At 44.2% G+C, this 14,525-nt stretch overlaps 1 protein-coding gene across 1 annotated transcript; it reads left to right on the top strand.

Annotated features, from left to right (window-relative positions):
* Nucleotides 1-5,211: 5,211 nt before the first annotated feature.
* On the top strand, nt 5,212-6,454 carry OR51D1 (olfactory receptor family 51 subfamily D member 1). The gene has a single exon (XM_075548633.1). It carries the CDS (start codon nt 5,212-5,214, stop codon nt 6,223-6,225), a length of 1,014 nt encoding a protein of 337 aa, XP_075404748.1. The 3' UTR covers nt 6,226-6,454.
* Nucleotides 6,455-14,525: the final 8,071 nt, after the last annotated feature.

The raw sequence follows: 14,525 nt of genomic DNA, 5'->3' as shown, positions 1-14,525 counted from the left end.
GTGATTAAAAATACCATGCTTGGGTCGGTGTACCTTAGTCTGCTGATCTTTGCTTGCCAACCCTTTAAAGAGGTCTTGTGTAGCAGATAATCTTGTTTGGATCCACTATCAATGCTTGTGGAAGTTGCAGTCAAGAGATCACATGACACATTGCATTTATTATGGTAGCAAAATTTATTAATTAGGCAGGAAAATGAATTTCTAAACCTAAGAAGGATTCTTTGGGCAGTCTATGGACACCAACATGCTGGGTGTCCACAATGAAGGACAGACACGCACCATGAATGTCAACCCTACATTCATCAAGTTTAGAAAACCTGACTAAGTCCTACAACAAGATGTATATAGTACGTAGTACAAAACGTTTCCTTAGTAGAAGTTCAAAATGTGAACCTCCAGATTTTCACGTTATTATCCCTAGCTATAAAGACATTCATGACAAATGCTATATTATCCAGTGGGTGGAGGGGGGTGGGGGCCAGAGAGAGAGAGCGAGAGAGAGATTGATGGTTTCAAGTTTTCAGAACGTGCCCATTTTGTCAATCTGTACCCATTGTTTATTTTCTAGAGTCTAGGAACGAAAACATGGGTAAATCTCTAATATGAGGAGTAATGCAATTAGTCCCAAATTAAATGAGGAAAACACCCACCCAGATAATCTTCTCTAAAGAAATGGCATATAAAATATGTCTGTTTTCTTGGACAATTTAGAAATTTGCCGTTTAGTACTACTAGATATTTCTTGAAGTATCATTCTCCCTCTAAATTTATTATGCATATTACGACCCCTCTGGATTTTCCTTTCCACCTCTTTGTCTCCTATGTTTAAAGCACCCCATGCAGAATTGACAGTATGCTTGGTTTAGGGATACAGCCTCTACTCTCTTTTGAACGAGATGTGTTATATTCAACATCAACATTTTCTACATTCTGATTTGCCGGTCTACTCTGTACTTAGCTTCTGTTTCTATAGCAGGATTCAAAAGTTTCCTTAGCGTTTTGCTAAGGTGGCTGACACAGCTCCCCTGAGGTTCCTTAATCTTGTTTTCCAAGAGAAGTTTCCTATTACTTCCCACATTCATACAAGCTAGAAAATCACAATAGCTTCCAGATCTGAGCCCCTTCAAGAACCCAAAACTCAGGTAAACAGGGAGGCCTGTCATTGGTGATCTGTGTTGTGATGGTTAGACAATGTACTTGGCTGAAGGTAGGGGTGGTGTCCAACCTGATGATACTTCCTTGGGAGTATCGCCTTTTTATGGAAGACATTGAGAACTCTCTGTGGTTCTTTGCCTTCCTGCTTATGGGGCCCTGCGTTTCACATCTGGTGCTGCCATGCTCCTGTGGACCTGGGAACCCTGTGAGCCTGCACCTTGGCCTGTGATTTCCCAGCTTCTGGCTTCCCCTTCCTGCTCATCACTCAGCAGCAGCATGAGTCTGAAGAGGGCCCCAGCTGGCATTGAACCCATGGACTTATGAGGGACTGGGCTGTGTTGCTTTCTCGATATAAACTTATTTCTTGATAGCAAGTTCTGCCTTAGACAAATATGTTTGTCGCTGGCTTTGTTTCTTTAGAAAATTCTGTCTGATGACAGGATACATCCATGATGTACAATTTTCCTGATTTTAAAACACACAATATCCACTTGTTCTGGTCCAAGACAGCCTCCTGTTCCATGTGTAGGTTTCTCAGGACCACAGTGAAGTGTTCTGGAATTCCTGCTCTTCCAAAATGTTATCCCTAGTTCATTATGATCCACACAGTCCGTTGAATCTCTTTGCATACTCAATAAAACACAAGTTAAAGTCTTTCTGGTATTCTCTCCTTTCAGCCAAGATACTTCTGACTTTGAAAGGACATCCTTCATGCCATGTCCTCTTCTGATGCTGGCTTAAAGTCCCGGCATCCCCATGTCTGTATACTGCTGCAGGCATTTTTGATCATCTTCAGCAAAGGTTCATGTGCATGTGACATTAATAATATTGCTCAATAATTTCTCTATTGTGTTGAGTCTCTTTATTTGGAATATGGATTTCTTCCAGTTGGTTGGCCAGATAGTTGTTTTCTCAATTGCTTGGAATTGATGAGAGAATGCTTCCAGGGCTTTGAGTGCTAATTGGACTTCCTCCTTTAATACCATGGTTCTTGATCATAGGCTGTCTCTTGAAAGGGTTGAATACTGACCAGTTTATTTTCGTACATACCTTTGGTATACAGAGTTTCTGTATTTGGGTTGAGGGTCATATAGTGACATAAAGTGAACATTAGTATGTCTGCAGCTTAGAATCTTGATCTGGCCTGGTTTCTGGGAATAGATAAGATTTCTCATGGATACTGTGTAGCGGGGCAGGATGGAGACTCTTGCCAGGTTAGCCTTGAATAATGCCTCTAGAACTGTGGGACGTCAGAGACCTGGAGTCCTTCTCTTAACTTCGTCCTGTGAGCATTTAATTGTGTTCAGACTCTTATAGCTTCGTCAGTTCATAATGCTCACTTCTCTCCTTCTGAGGCCATACACATTCTTGAATGCCCCCTGATATTCATTTACCCCATTTATTTTGGGGGTAAGTATTCATTAACCCCAATGCACTCCTCACTCAGCTGTGTTCAGGGTGGCTCATCAATCCACCTCACGAATTCTTTTGAAGGAAGCCTGTAGCATTTTATTTCCCGTGCTTATACCCTTTTCAAAGGAGCCCGGGTGGTGTAGTGGGTCATGAGTTTGAGCTGCTAACCACAAGGTCAGCAGTTTGAAACCACCTGCCGCTCTGCGGGAGAAAGAGGAAGCTCTTTGTTCCTGTGAAGATGCCCAGCTTGGGAAGCCCACAGAGGCACGTCTACTCTGCCCTTTGAGTGGGAATGACCTCGATGGCAGTGGGTTTGGTTTGGTGTTGGCTGTGCCCCTCTCGGGGACTTTCTGTGCTGCTCTCCATTGTTGCTTCCCTTCCCCACATAGTCTGCCTCCGAAGGCTATAGCCAGCTCACAACTGGATTTTCTTCCACTCCATTGGCTCTGCCATTGATTTTGACTAGTCATAGTAAATGTAAAAATTCACATGATCTAATTTTACTTTTTAAAATGAAGCATCAGGTATGGGGTCATTCCTTTAGTAAGTGGTTGGGCTGGGAGTTGCGCCTGTATCCAGGCAGAGCCCTGCAGCTCAACGTGTCTTTTAAACTGTATTTTTGGAGAGGCAGGATCGCTATTGTTAGCAGCCCAGGGAATAAAAAGCTGGTATAGAAGGAAGGACGACTCGCTAAGGGGTCGAGTCATGCGGGCACTCAGACAGGAATCATCAGGTGCTTGGCCCTGGAAGCATCATCCTTGCAGTGATGGCTGCGGGCCCATGCAGCAGCCACGATCCTCCGCGAGACCGCAAGGGGGCAGCACCAACAAGGGGCAGGCCCTCCTGGAAGCATCTTGACTAGTTGCAGCTAGGAGGCTGGGTATCCTCCTTGATGCAGTTCTGTGAGTACCCAATCTCCGTTTTAGTTGGTAGCTTCTCTTTCCCAACCCTGGCCATTCCTCCCCGCGGCGTTTGCCTCAGGATAGTCACAGAGCGCAACTCCTTTGGGTAGGTGACCCGGCTCAGCTTCCTCTAGGCACCTCGAGTCCCAGGGAGCCCCAAATTGTTCACTCTCCAAGGCGCCTCATACTCCCTAGGGCACCCAGAGAGGCTATATAGGGAGGCAGCCTGGAGCCGAGGCGCTGGTGGTGAGTGTGACAGGGACAGCTTAGAAAGCAGAGTTGAGGAAAATCTCTTCATTGGGCACTGTGGGTCTGCAGAGGCTGAGACAGAAGGGCGCGTTGCACAAGCAAGGTGGCCTGGCTGCCTGGAGAGGTGGGTTTCCAGCCAGCAAACTCCCCACCTTCTCAGGGGACCCTGGCCCAGGTCCCCGTGCTTGCTCTGTGACCTACTCAAAAAGGGATTTCTTCAAAATTAGTGTGAGGCCCATTTCAAGTTCTACCTGTCCCTTCTCTCGGGACGTGTCCCTGGTTCCAGCCTCCTTCAATGAAGAAACAAGGCAAGGGGAGTGAAATTTACCCAGGCTGTGTGTGTGTGTGGGGGGGGGAGGGGATGGGTGTGACTGGTGAGGAAAAAGAAAATTGGAAAAGCTATAAAGTCAAGGTGAAGGCACACTGTGAAGGGTCTTGACAGCCAGACTATGGGATTATCCTGACAGCTCTGGGGGCCACGTGTACCTTTCTCAACAGGAGCCTGTCATGCCCAGTGTGGCAGTGTCAATGGCAGCAGCCTGGAAGCGGGTTGGAATAGACTGGGTTTGGTGGTAGGGAGCTCAGTAGGGGGTTTTTTGCATGATGGGCTGAAATAATGAGGCTGGAGGCAAAGGAGAGGGCGCCCACTAAGGAGAACCTGGGAGAGATTAACTGGAAAAGCAAAATCACATGTGCGTGGGAACGAGCAGAGCAATCAAGCTTGAACTAGTTGCCCTGACTCAAGTGACTCAAATTCAGAGAGATCAGGAACGAGGCAAAGGCCCAGTTTTAAAAGGGTTTCTACTTGAGTGTGGGGCCTTTTGGCTGTTCAGATAGAAATATCAAGGAGGCAGGACATTGTATGGTCTAAATCTTAGAAAAGAGTGGTTTGGATAGGGGCAAGCACTGAGCCTGGGTGTTGTGTAATCACCAGGGAGAGAAGGTAGAGGACAGGACCTGTGTCTCTGGATGCCTCATGTGATGGCAATGGCACAGATTGGTTTTAGATCCGTTTCTGAGTTGCATCTGGTTTTCTTGTTACACCTGAGCATAACCAGGGATGGCGTCTCATGCAGCCCTGGAGAGACCTGGATGGCAGCTTCTGCCCTGTACTTTGTTAGGGACTGAAAATGCTCATCTCTGCCCTCACTCCCCAGAACATCGCAACTATGTTTCCCAAAATTTCTGAAAACAAACAAACAAACAAACAAACAAAAAATTCAAAAACAAAATCACCTTGGGGGTAAGCGATGAGCTCTTTTTAAAATGGATTTCTGGACTCCCTCCCTTGGGAAGTCTGATTCCTTGGGCTCAGACTGGGACTAAGGAGATGGTATTTACCAAGTTCCCCAGATGATTCTCATCAAGGAAGTCTGAGAGCTGTTGCTCTCGTCTAAACTCAGGTGTCCTGGAACTCTGGTTTCAGACTGAGCCGTTACAGTGGCTCTTTCCTTTTCTGATGAGTCTCCTCTCTCCTCACATCCGTTATTGAATGATGTTCTTTTCCCCTTTCGTAGATACTGGATTTGGGATGAAGAAGCCTCCATTCTTGGTTCCTGTCAAGGCCACCCTGAATGGAACTCTGATCCACCCAGCATACTTCCTCCTGGTGGGGATCCCTGGTCTGGGGCCTAACACACACTTTTGGATGGCTTTCCCTTTGTGCTTTATGTATGCTTTGGCCAGCCTGGGAAACCTGGCTATCATCCTTATCATCCGTGTGGAAAGGCGCCTGCATGAGCCCATGTACCTCTTCCTGGCCATGCTTTCCACCATTGACCTAGTCCTCTCCTCTGTTACCATGCCCAAGATGGCCAGCCTTTTCCTGATGGGCATCCAGGAGATCGAGTTCAACCTTTGCCTGGCTCAGATGTTCCTCATCCATGCGCTGTCAGCTATGGAATCAGCAGTCCTGTTGGCAATGGCGTTTGACCGGTTTGTGGCCATCTGCTATCCTCTGCGCCACGCTACTGTGCTCCCCGGGCCCGCTGTGGCCAAGATTGGACTAGCTGCACTGACCCGGGGATTTGTGTTCTTCTTCCCCCTGCCCTTTATCCTGAAGCGCTTGTCATACTGCCGGACGCACACTGTCACACACTCCTTCTGTCTTCACCAAGACATCATGAAGCTGTCCTGTACTGACACCACCGTTAATGTGGTTTATGGACTCTTTATTATTCTCTCAGTCATGGGCGTGGACTCCCTCCTCATCGGTGTCTCCTATGTGCTCATCCTGCGGGCTGTGCTAGCGCTGGCCTCCCGGGGGGCGGCCCTCAAGGCCTTCAACACCTGCATCTCTCATCTCTGCGCTGTGCTGGTTTTCTACGTGCCCCTCATCGGCCTCTCCGTGGTGCATAGATTGGGGGGCCCCACCTCCCTGCTCCACGTGGTGATGGCTAATGTCTATCTCTTGCTACCACCGGTTGTCAACCCCATTGTCTACGGAGCCAAGACCAAGGAGATCCGTTCACGGATCTTCCGTATGTTCTCACAGGATGGCAGGTAAGCGGAATAACCTCCTGAACGTCCTCAGTTGCTACCAAAGATGGGAGGATTAGGATCTGGACGGTCTTGATTATTGGAGCAGCTAAACTCACCAGGCTGTGTGCTTCAGTGATCTATGTAGGTTTTGGCTCTCTCCACCCTGTGTCAAGACAGAATCGTTTGCATACTCATCCTGGAGAAAGATCCATGTATGGCATCTCTGTGTATTGTGTTTCTGCTCTTGGGGCCTTATCTTCTCTCGATTTTTCAATGAGAAAATGCTCACAGTCTTCTCTTTGTGTATAAAAGAGATGGCTTATGGTTTCTACCAGTTGGATGTATGATTTTAATTATTACTGTATCTATGTGTCCATGTCGGTGAATCTGTCTTGGGTGACAGAGGTCAGTTATATGAAGCTTCTTGTTTAGACTTCCAATGGTATTTGGATAATCTTAATTGAAGAGAGGAAAGGTAGAGTGGGCCAGAGAGAAAGAGCAAGTTCACAAGAAGTGTTTAAAGTTTTGCTTCTCTATCTATGCATATTGGTATGCAATCTACCAATGTATGTGAATGTGTATCTATGTGACTCTCCTAGACATTGCTTACCTATGAAGATGCTGCATATTCTGGGTATGGTTGTGAATGTGTAGGTTCATGGTTTTTGTGAGTCCATGTAATCTGTAATGTATATGCATGGGTGGAGTGAGTGCCAGCTTTGTGTCGGTGTGTGTGTGGCAGCTGGATCCTGGAATGCATATATTTAATGAATAATGTTTCTGATGATGTATTTATTACATTTACGTAACATCTGTTAGCTGGTGTGTGGTATTCACTTATCGAACAATGCTCATATCCACATCTATCTGTTAAGCAATATCTGCACTTCCAGTTCTTAGCAAAGGGTAAAATAAAATTTGCATAGAAGGATTACACGCAAACAGTTTAGGTTTATTTGAGACAAAGAAAAGACTGATGACACAGCACTTTGAAATGCACACTTCAAACCCTGGCCATGGCCTTGTCTTTCTAGACCTCATTTCTTTTCTATAAAATGAGACACTAAAGTAGCAGTGTGGGAGTTACATAATCTGGTGCCAATTTGAGACTATTAAGAACGAAGGGGTGGAGTTTAGCTTGTCATCAGGTCACCGCTTGATGACCTCATTTGGAGGTGCTATGGAGATAAATAACTTGCTGGAGGCGGGACACACAGAGACACTCCCTGCGAGGCATTCCTGTTGACAAGCTACATGGAGACATACTGATGGTGCCAGAGCCCTGGAGCTGGAGGAGCCATGTGGAGACCCAGGCCAGCACTGAAATCCTTCTACCACCACTGGATCTGTATGACTTTCCACCCACTGGCCTGTGATCTTCCTGCATTTGGCATTATTGCCTGGCTGCGTGAGTCTGAAGAGGAATTTATGGACTAGTATTGGACATATAGACTAATATTGGATTTATGGACTTGATCTGGTCTGGGCTGGAATGTTTCTCAATATACAATTGCTGTTTTATATAAATCTCTTTCTTACATACATATGAGTGTCCGTGAATTTGTTTCTCTAGTCAAACCCAAACTAACACAGACAGTAATTTTATGAAATTCAAATACTGTGGATATCTTTTGTAAACTGCAAAGGGGTGTAACATACAAGCAATTATCATTCCCACTTGTTCCTCATTGCACGACTTGAGGAAACTCCATTCCTTGACTGTCTCGGTGCGTGGTGCTCCCTGTGTAGGCGGTTAGCAGTATGGCCCTGTGTAGCTGCCCTGTTTTGTAGATTAAAGAGAGTCCTGGTGGCATAGTGTGGTACACACAGGTCTGCTAACTGCAAGGTCAGGACTTCAAAACCATCAGCTGCTTCACAGGATGAGGCTTTCTACTCCTGTTAAGAGTTATAGTCTGGGGAACCCACAGAGGCAGTTCTACTCTGTCCTTCAGGGTTGCTATGAGTTGACATCAATTCAATGGCAATGAGTTTGGTTAATTTTTGTTAATGGATTAAAACAACTTTGTCTCATGATATATATTTACTATAAGTCATTTTTTGGGGGGGCTCGTACAACTCTTATCACAATCCATACATCCATCCATTGTATCAAGTACACTTGTACATATGTTGCCATCATCATTTTCAAAACATTTTCTTTCTACTTGAGCTCTTGGAATCAGAGCTTCATTTTCCCCTCCCTCTTGCTCCCTCCCCACCTCATGAACCCTTGATAATTTATCAATTATTATTATTTTTTCAAGTCTTGAACTGTCCGATGTCTCTTTTTACGCCCTTTTCTGTTGTCCATCCCCCTGGGAGGGGGGTTATAGGTAGGTCATTTTGATCGGTTCCTTCCTGCTCCCCTCCCCCCACCTTCCCTTACCCACCTGGTATGGCTACTCTCAATATTGGTCCCGAGGAGTTTATCTGTCCTGTATTCCCTGTGTTTCCAGCTCTTATCTGTACCCATGTACATGCTCTGATGTAGCCAGATTTGTAAGGTAGAATTAGGGTCATGATAGTGGGGGACAGAAGCATTAAAGAACCAGAGGAAATCTGTATGTTTCATTGGTGCTATATTACACCTAGATTGGTCCATCTTCTCTCCATGACCCTTCAGTAAGGGGATATCCAGTTGTCTACAGATGAGCTTTGGGTCTCCACTCCACACTCCCCCTCATTCACATTGATATAATTTTTTGTTCTGGGTCTTTGATGCCTCATACATGATCCCATCAACACCTCATGATCACACAGGCTGGTGCGCTTCTTTCATAAGGGCTTTGTTGCTTCTCAGCTAGATGGCTGCTTGTTATTCTTCAAGCCTTTAAGACCCCAGACGCTATATCTTTTGATAGCTGGGCACCATCAGCTTTCTCACCACATTGTTTATGCACCTGCTTTGTCTTCAGTGATTGCATCGGGAAGGTGAGCATCTCAGAATGTTGGATTATTAGAACAAAGTGTTCTTGCATTGAGGGAGAACTTGGAGTAGAGGCCCAATGTCCATTTGTTTCCTTAATACTAAACCTATAAATATATGTACATAAATCTATTTCCCCATTGTCATATATAAATATATTTACACATGTACATGCCTGTATTTAGACCTCTATAAATGCTCTTTGCCTCTTAGTTCTTTCCTCTATTTTCTTTAATTTTCCTCTTGTCCTGCTATCATGTTCAGACTTCATTTGGGTTTTCATAATTCCTCTTGGTTACATTGCCCTTGATCAACTTTATGTCTCTTAATAGACCATTTTCACAAAGTTTCAGAAGGGTTAATATCTTTTACTTCATATTGGGATCTGATTTTTGAAATGAAATTAAAAGGAAATCCAACCTTGCCAAGGTGTTTCTTTTAGGTCTGATTAATATCTACATGAGGAAAAGAGACATTGTAGGTAGGAACTAAATACAGTTTAATTTAGGACCACCAGCATTGCTTTGAGGGCCAGTTTCTTCATCTGTTGTACCTCAATAATTTTGGAAACTGTGAACACTATAAAACAGAAATATAGTCTAGAACCTGTTGGGCGATTGTGTGGATTAAATAAAATAGCTGATGTGAAAGTATATGAAAAACAGAAAATAAGCAATAAAGACTGGTGACAGTCACTGTAAATAATAAAACTAATAAAATGAGATGTGGGTCTGACTAAAGTCAGGTTTATTTCTGACTCAAAGACCCTACAGGAGAGAGTAGAGGTGTCCCTTTTGAGTTTCTGAGACTGTACATCTTTATAGGAGTGGAAAGCGTTATGCTGCTCTCAAAGTGAGTTTGAACCACTGATCTTGTGGTCAGCAGCTCAATGTGCAATCCACTATAGCAGCAGGGCTCCTATTTCAAAGTAGGGACCAGTATCTGAAAATACAGACGTCCTCATCTTCTTCAGCTACCTTCTATGCTACTGCTAGAAGTTAGTCCCTTGTTACTTGTCCATCTGGAAATGTCACTGGGTTCAGGCTAACGTGTGGCTTCCCTTTCGGGAGATCCTGGAGTACTTCGGAATCTCCCATAGCTCTATTTTGATAGCTGGCAGTGACTAAAGTTATTGTCACCTTTTCAGCTGCCAAACCAGATCAAAGGTAGGTTACTGTCTCTAAAAAAAACAAAACAACAGGAAACAAAACTCTGTTATCGTTGCATCAATTCCAACTCATAGTTACCCCATTAAAAACAAAACAAAACAAAACCCCAACCTGACTCATAGCAACCTTAGGTGATTGTTGTTAGGTGCCACCAAGTCAGTTTCTGTCATAGTCACCCTACGTATAACAGAATGAAACACCGTTTGGCTCTGGGCCATGCTCACAGTCCTTGTAATATTTGAACCCATTGTTATAGCCACTGTGTCAATCCAGCTCATTGAGGGTTTTCCTGTTGTGGCTATTTTTTTCTTTAACCAACTTTCTACTTTACAAAGAATAGTGGTCTTATTTAGAAACTGGTCTCTCCTGATACCACGTCCAAAGTATGTGAGATAAAGTCTCATCATCCTTGCTTCAAAGGGACATCTGTCTGTTCTTCTTCCAAGGCAGATTTGTTTATACTTCTGACATTCCGACCAAGGAACTTTCAGTATTGTTTGTCAGCACCATAACTGACATGCAGTGATTCTTCTGTGGGCTTCCTCATTTATTATCCGACTTTTCCATGCATCTAAGCCATTGACAATACTGTCACTGGGGTCAGGCTCCCTTCGTCTTCACAGTGGCATCCCGACGTGTCAACACCCAGAATTGGTCTTCTGTAGTAGATTTGCTCAATGTAAAATGTTATTTGATTTCTCGGTTGCTCTTTCCATGAGCATTGATTGTGAACATAGTAACCCACAGAGCAGAGTAGCCCTTCCCTGTAAGGGAAGTTAGCACAGTTAGCCTCTACGTGGAAGCAGACAGCCACATCCTTTCCCAGTGCAGCACAACTGGTGGCTCGGAGTCGTGGATCTTTTGGTTCGCAACGGAGGGCTTAAGAACTACGTCACTGACCCACAGTCTCTACACTCCCTTTATCATGGATCTCAACCCCCATATCCTAATGCATGTCTATTTCCCTACCATTGAGCTTAAATAGGTATATGATAACTGTTTGTTTATATCCCTCTGTCATAGAACTAAATAGTCTGATGATAATTGTCTACCTCCCTTCAGGGCCAGGTACTATTCACAGATATGTTCTTTCCCCCTCGTATTCAATGTCTATTTGACTGGTGTCACTAAGAGAGAATAATTGGTTGAGTATATTCTGGTTCACTTTAGATAAACAAATTCAATTTTATTCATCCTATCCACCTTCATTGCTCATTCTTTTATACAACCTTACATTGGGTCTGTGATATTTTATGAAGTACACAACATGATTTTCCCAGGTATTAATGACCTACTGTTATCTAAAACCAACATTATACAGTATATAATGTTTCTACTCCTATTTTACAGATGAAGAAACCAAGCCTTCAAAAAGTTAAACAACTAACCTAAAGTCATATGGCTTAATCCTAGTGCTCTTTCCTCTATGACACAACTTTTAAGCCGCAGAGATCTCAAAAGCTGATTTGTTGGCGAGAAAGTAATTTGAGAGCAATAGAGAAATCATGCAGAACTTCTACATAGACCAAGAAGCAGTTGTTCGAACAGAACAAGGGATACCATGTGCCTTAAAATCAGGAAATGTGTGTTTCGGGGTCTACTGATTCCGTCCATTTCTGAGCAAATCATTTGAGAAGCTGGACTGCATGAAGAAGAATCCAGCATCAAGACTAGAAGAAGACTCCTGAAAATCCTGTGGTATATATATAATACAATTTTGCTTGCTGAAGTCAAAGAAAACTTGAAATGTTTTCTGATAAAAATAAAAGATTTGAGCCTTCCGTGTGTATGGAGTGTTTTTCAAAATGTTCATGGAAAATAGTGGAATGAAACAGTAGTGGAATTTCCCATGAACTTTTTGATGTCCTCTTGTACTCACCTCAACATACAGAAAACAGAAATCCTCACAACTGCACCAATAAGCAGCATGACGATAGAAGAAGAAAAGATCGAAGTTGTCAAGGCTTTGATTTTACTTGGACTTATAAACAACACTGTCAAGGAAGCAGCAGTTAAGAAATCAAATGATTTAGTGTGCTTGGAAAATCTGCTGCAAAAGACTTCCGGGAAAGCCAACATGGCTCTTGGCGGACTAAGGTGCACCTGGACCAAGTCTTGGAATTTTCAGTTGGCCCATCTGCATGTGAAAACTGGACAATAAACCAGGAAGCCTGAAGAAGAAATGGTGCCTTTGAATTATGATGTTGGCAAAGAATATTGAATATGCGCTGTGCTGTGAGAAGGATAGGCACCGGGAGCACAGAGGTTACATGTCGGGCTGCGATTGTGAAGGTCAGCGGCTAAAAATCACCAGCCAGCTCCTTCAGAGAAACGGGGTTTTCTGCTCCTGTCAACAGTGACAGTCTTGAAAACTCATAAGGGCAGTCCCACCCTGTCCTATAGGGTTGCTATGAGCTGGTATTGACTTGATGGCAGTGAGTTTGTTTGTTTGTTTTCCTTGGGTGAGAAGAATGGGAGAAAGATGAGCTGTCCTAAACCTGCAAAGAGTTACAGCCTTGGAAATTCACAGGGGCAGTTCTACCCTGTCCTATAGGGTCTCTATGAGTCAGAAATGAATTGATGGCAGTTTGATTTGGTCAGGCGAATGAACTAATCTTGTTGGAAGAAGTACAACCAGAGTGCTTCTTAGAAATGAGGATGGTGAGATTTTGTCTTACGTATTTTGGATATGTTATTAAGAGGGACCTGTTCCTGAAGAAGAACACTGTGCTTGGGAAAGTAGACACTTGGATAGTCTGTGGGAAAGGAGGAAGGCTGTCCATGATGTGGACGACACAGTGGTTGCAACATGGTGACAATGACGAGGATGGCACAGGACTGGGCAGTGCTTTGTCCTGTTGTACAGAGCGAGTCACTGTGAGCTGGAATCGACTCGACAACAGCAATATGGAGAAACCATTACTCAGCTGAATTCTTAAGGGGACCTTCGAAAGATCTCTGGCATTGTCTCCTTCTTCTCTGGTACTCTGCTTCAAATTCTAGTTGGGTTGGTTGAGAGTTCTTCCTGAATGCTCAGCTCTATCTTTATCACTCCATGACTTAGACTTTGCCTGGATCCCCCTTCCCTATACTGAAGCTCTGATATTGTTCACAGTTGACAAGCTGCAAGAACTCTAGTGTTGATTTGTTTCCTACAGTGCAAGGGGCACTGGCTTCATTTCGGATGTCCAGTGTCTTGCAAGCCATTGTTTCATATATATTTTCCATATTTTAGTTTCTCGAGATAGGCATTATCTATTGTTACCCCATCTTGGCTGGAGGTTGAAGTGTCTGGAGTATAGATTTTTTTAAAAGTATGCATGTTTGCGAAGACAAATGGGAGGTTGAGGGAGGCAGTAGAGATGGCTCAAGGTGGATGTTAGTGCGTGAGTATCAACCTGTAATCTCAGATTGAGCTCTTCTATCAAGAGATGAGAACTGAATTGCAACAGCCTGATCTGACATAGTTTATTTTTGGAAAGTTTGGGATAGCATGCTCTACTTTGTGAGTTTATAGCTCACACGGATCAGTCAAAAATAAGGAGAAACCAACTAAAACTTAGTTTATTTATAGAAATAGTTATTCCTGATTTAAAAAAAATGTAACATATTTAGTTTCATATTCAAACTGTTCTCCAAAGTTCTCTTACTATTTTTGCCCTTAAATGAGAAAGCAGATGGGATTAGTCTTATATGGCTGGTGTTGGGTTGGGGAGGGTTAAGGAAACCACCTCCTCCTTCCTCAGCCAGATGGTTGGTAATCCAAGGTCAGGGAGTAGGAGGCAGAGGCATTGTCCCTGGGGACCCTGTTCTGAGCGAACCAGAATCAGGCCCCCCAACCGGGGAGAAAAGTACATGTAGCTGTAGGATTGTGTGGAAGTAAGGACAGGCCTGTGGGTTCCAGGCTCAGAAAGGACCCAGACTGGCAACACCCAGGGAAAGAAGGCAGGGGAGAGAGAAACGATAGGAGAAAGAAGAGCCGGTACGCAGTCATTGGATCTTCACAAGTGTATACTGCTTTTCCCTCTGGTTAAGTAAGCATGATAAAGCCGGAGAAGGGTACCTCGTAAAGGCAGGAGCAACGCAACGAACTTCTAACCTTTCTTTATTCATCCTCCACTTGGAAGCGATCACAAATAGCCCAGCTGGCCACAGCAGTACCCATTTGGGGAGACTCTGGAGACCCTCTTTACCAATTCCCCCTCCTTCCTTCTGCCTCCAGACACACAC

The sequence above is a fragment of the Tenrec ecaudatus genome, chromosome 4 (genome assembly GCF_050624435.1).
Source record: "Tenrec ecaudatus isolate mTenEca1 chromosome 4, mTenEca1.hap1, whole genome shotgun sequence".
Taxonomy (NCBI): Eukaryota; Metazoa; Chordata; class Mammalia; order Afrosoricida; family Tenrecidae; genus Tenrec; species Tenrec ecaudatus.
The sequence above is the reverse complement of the archived record's forward strand: the minus strand, read 5'-3'. Positions and strand labels throughout refer to the sequence as shown.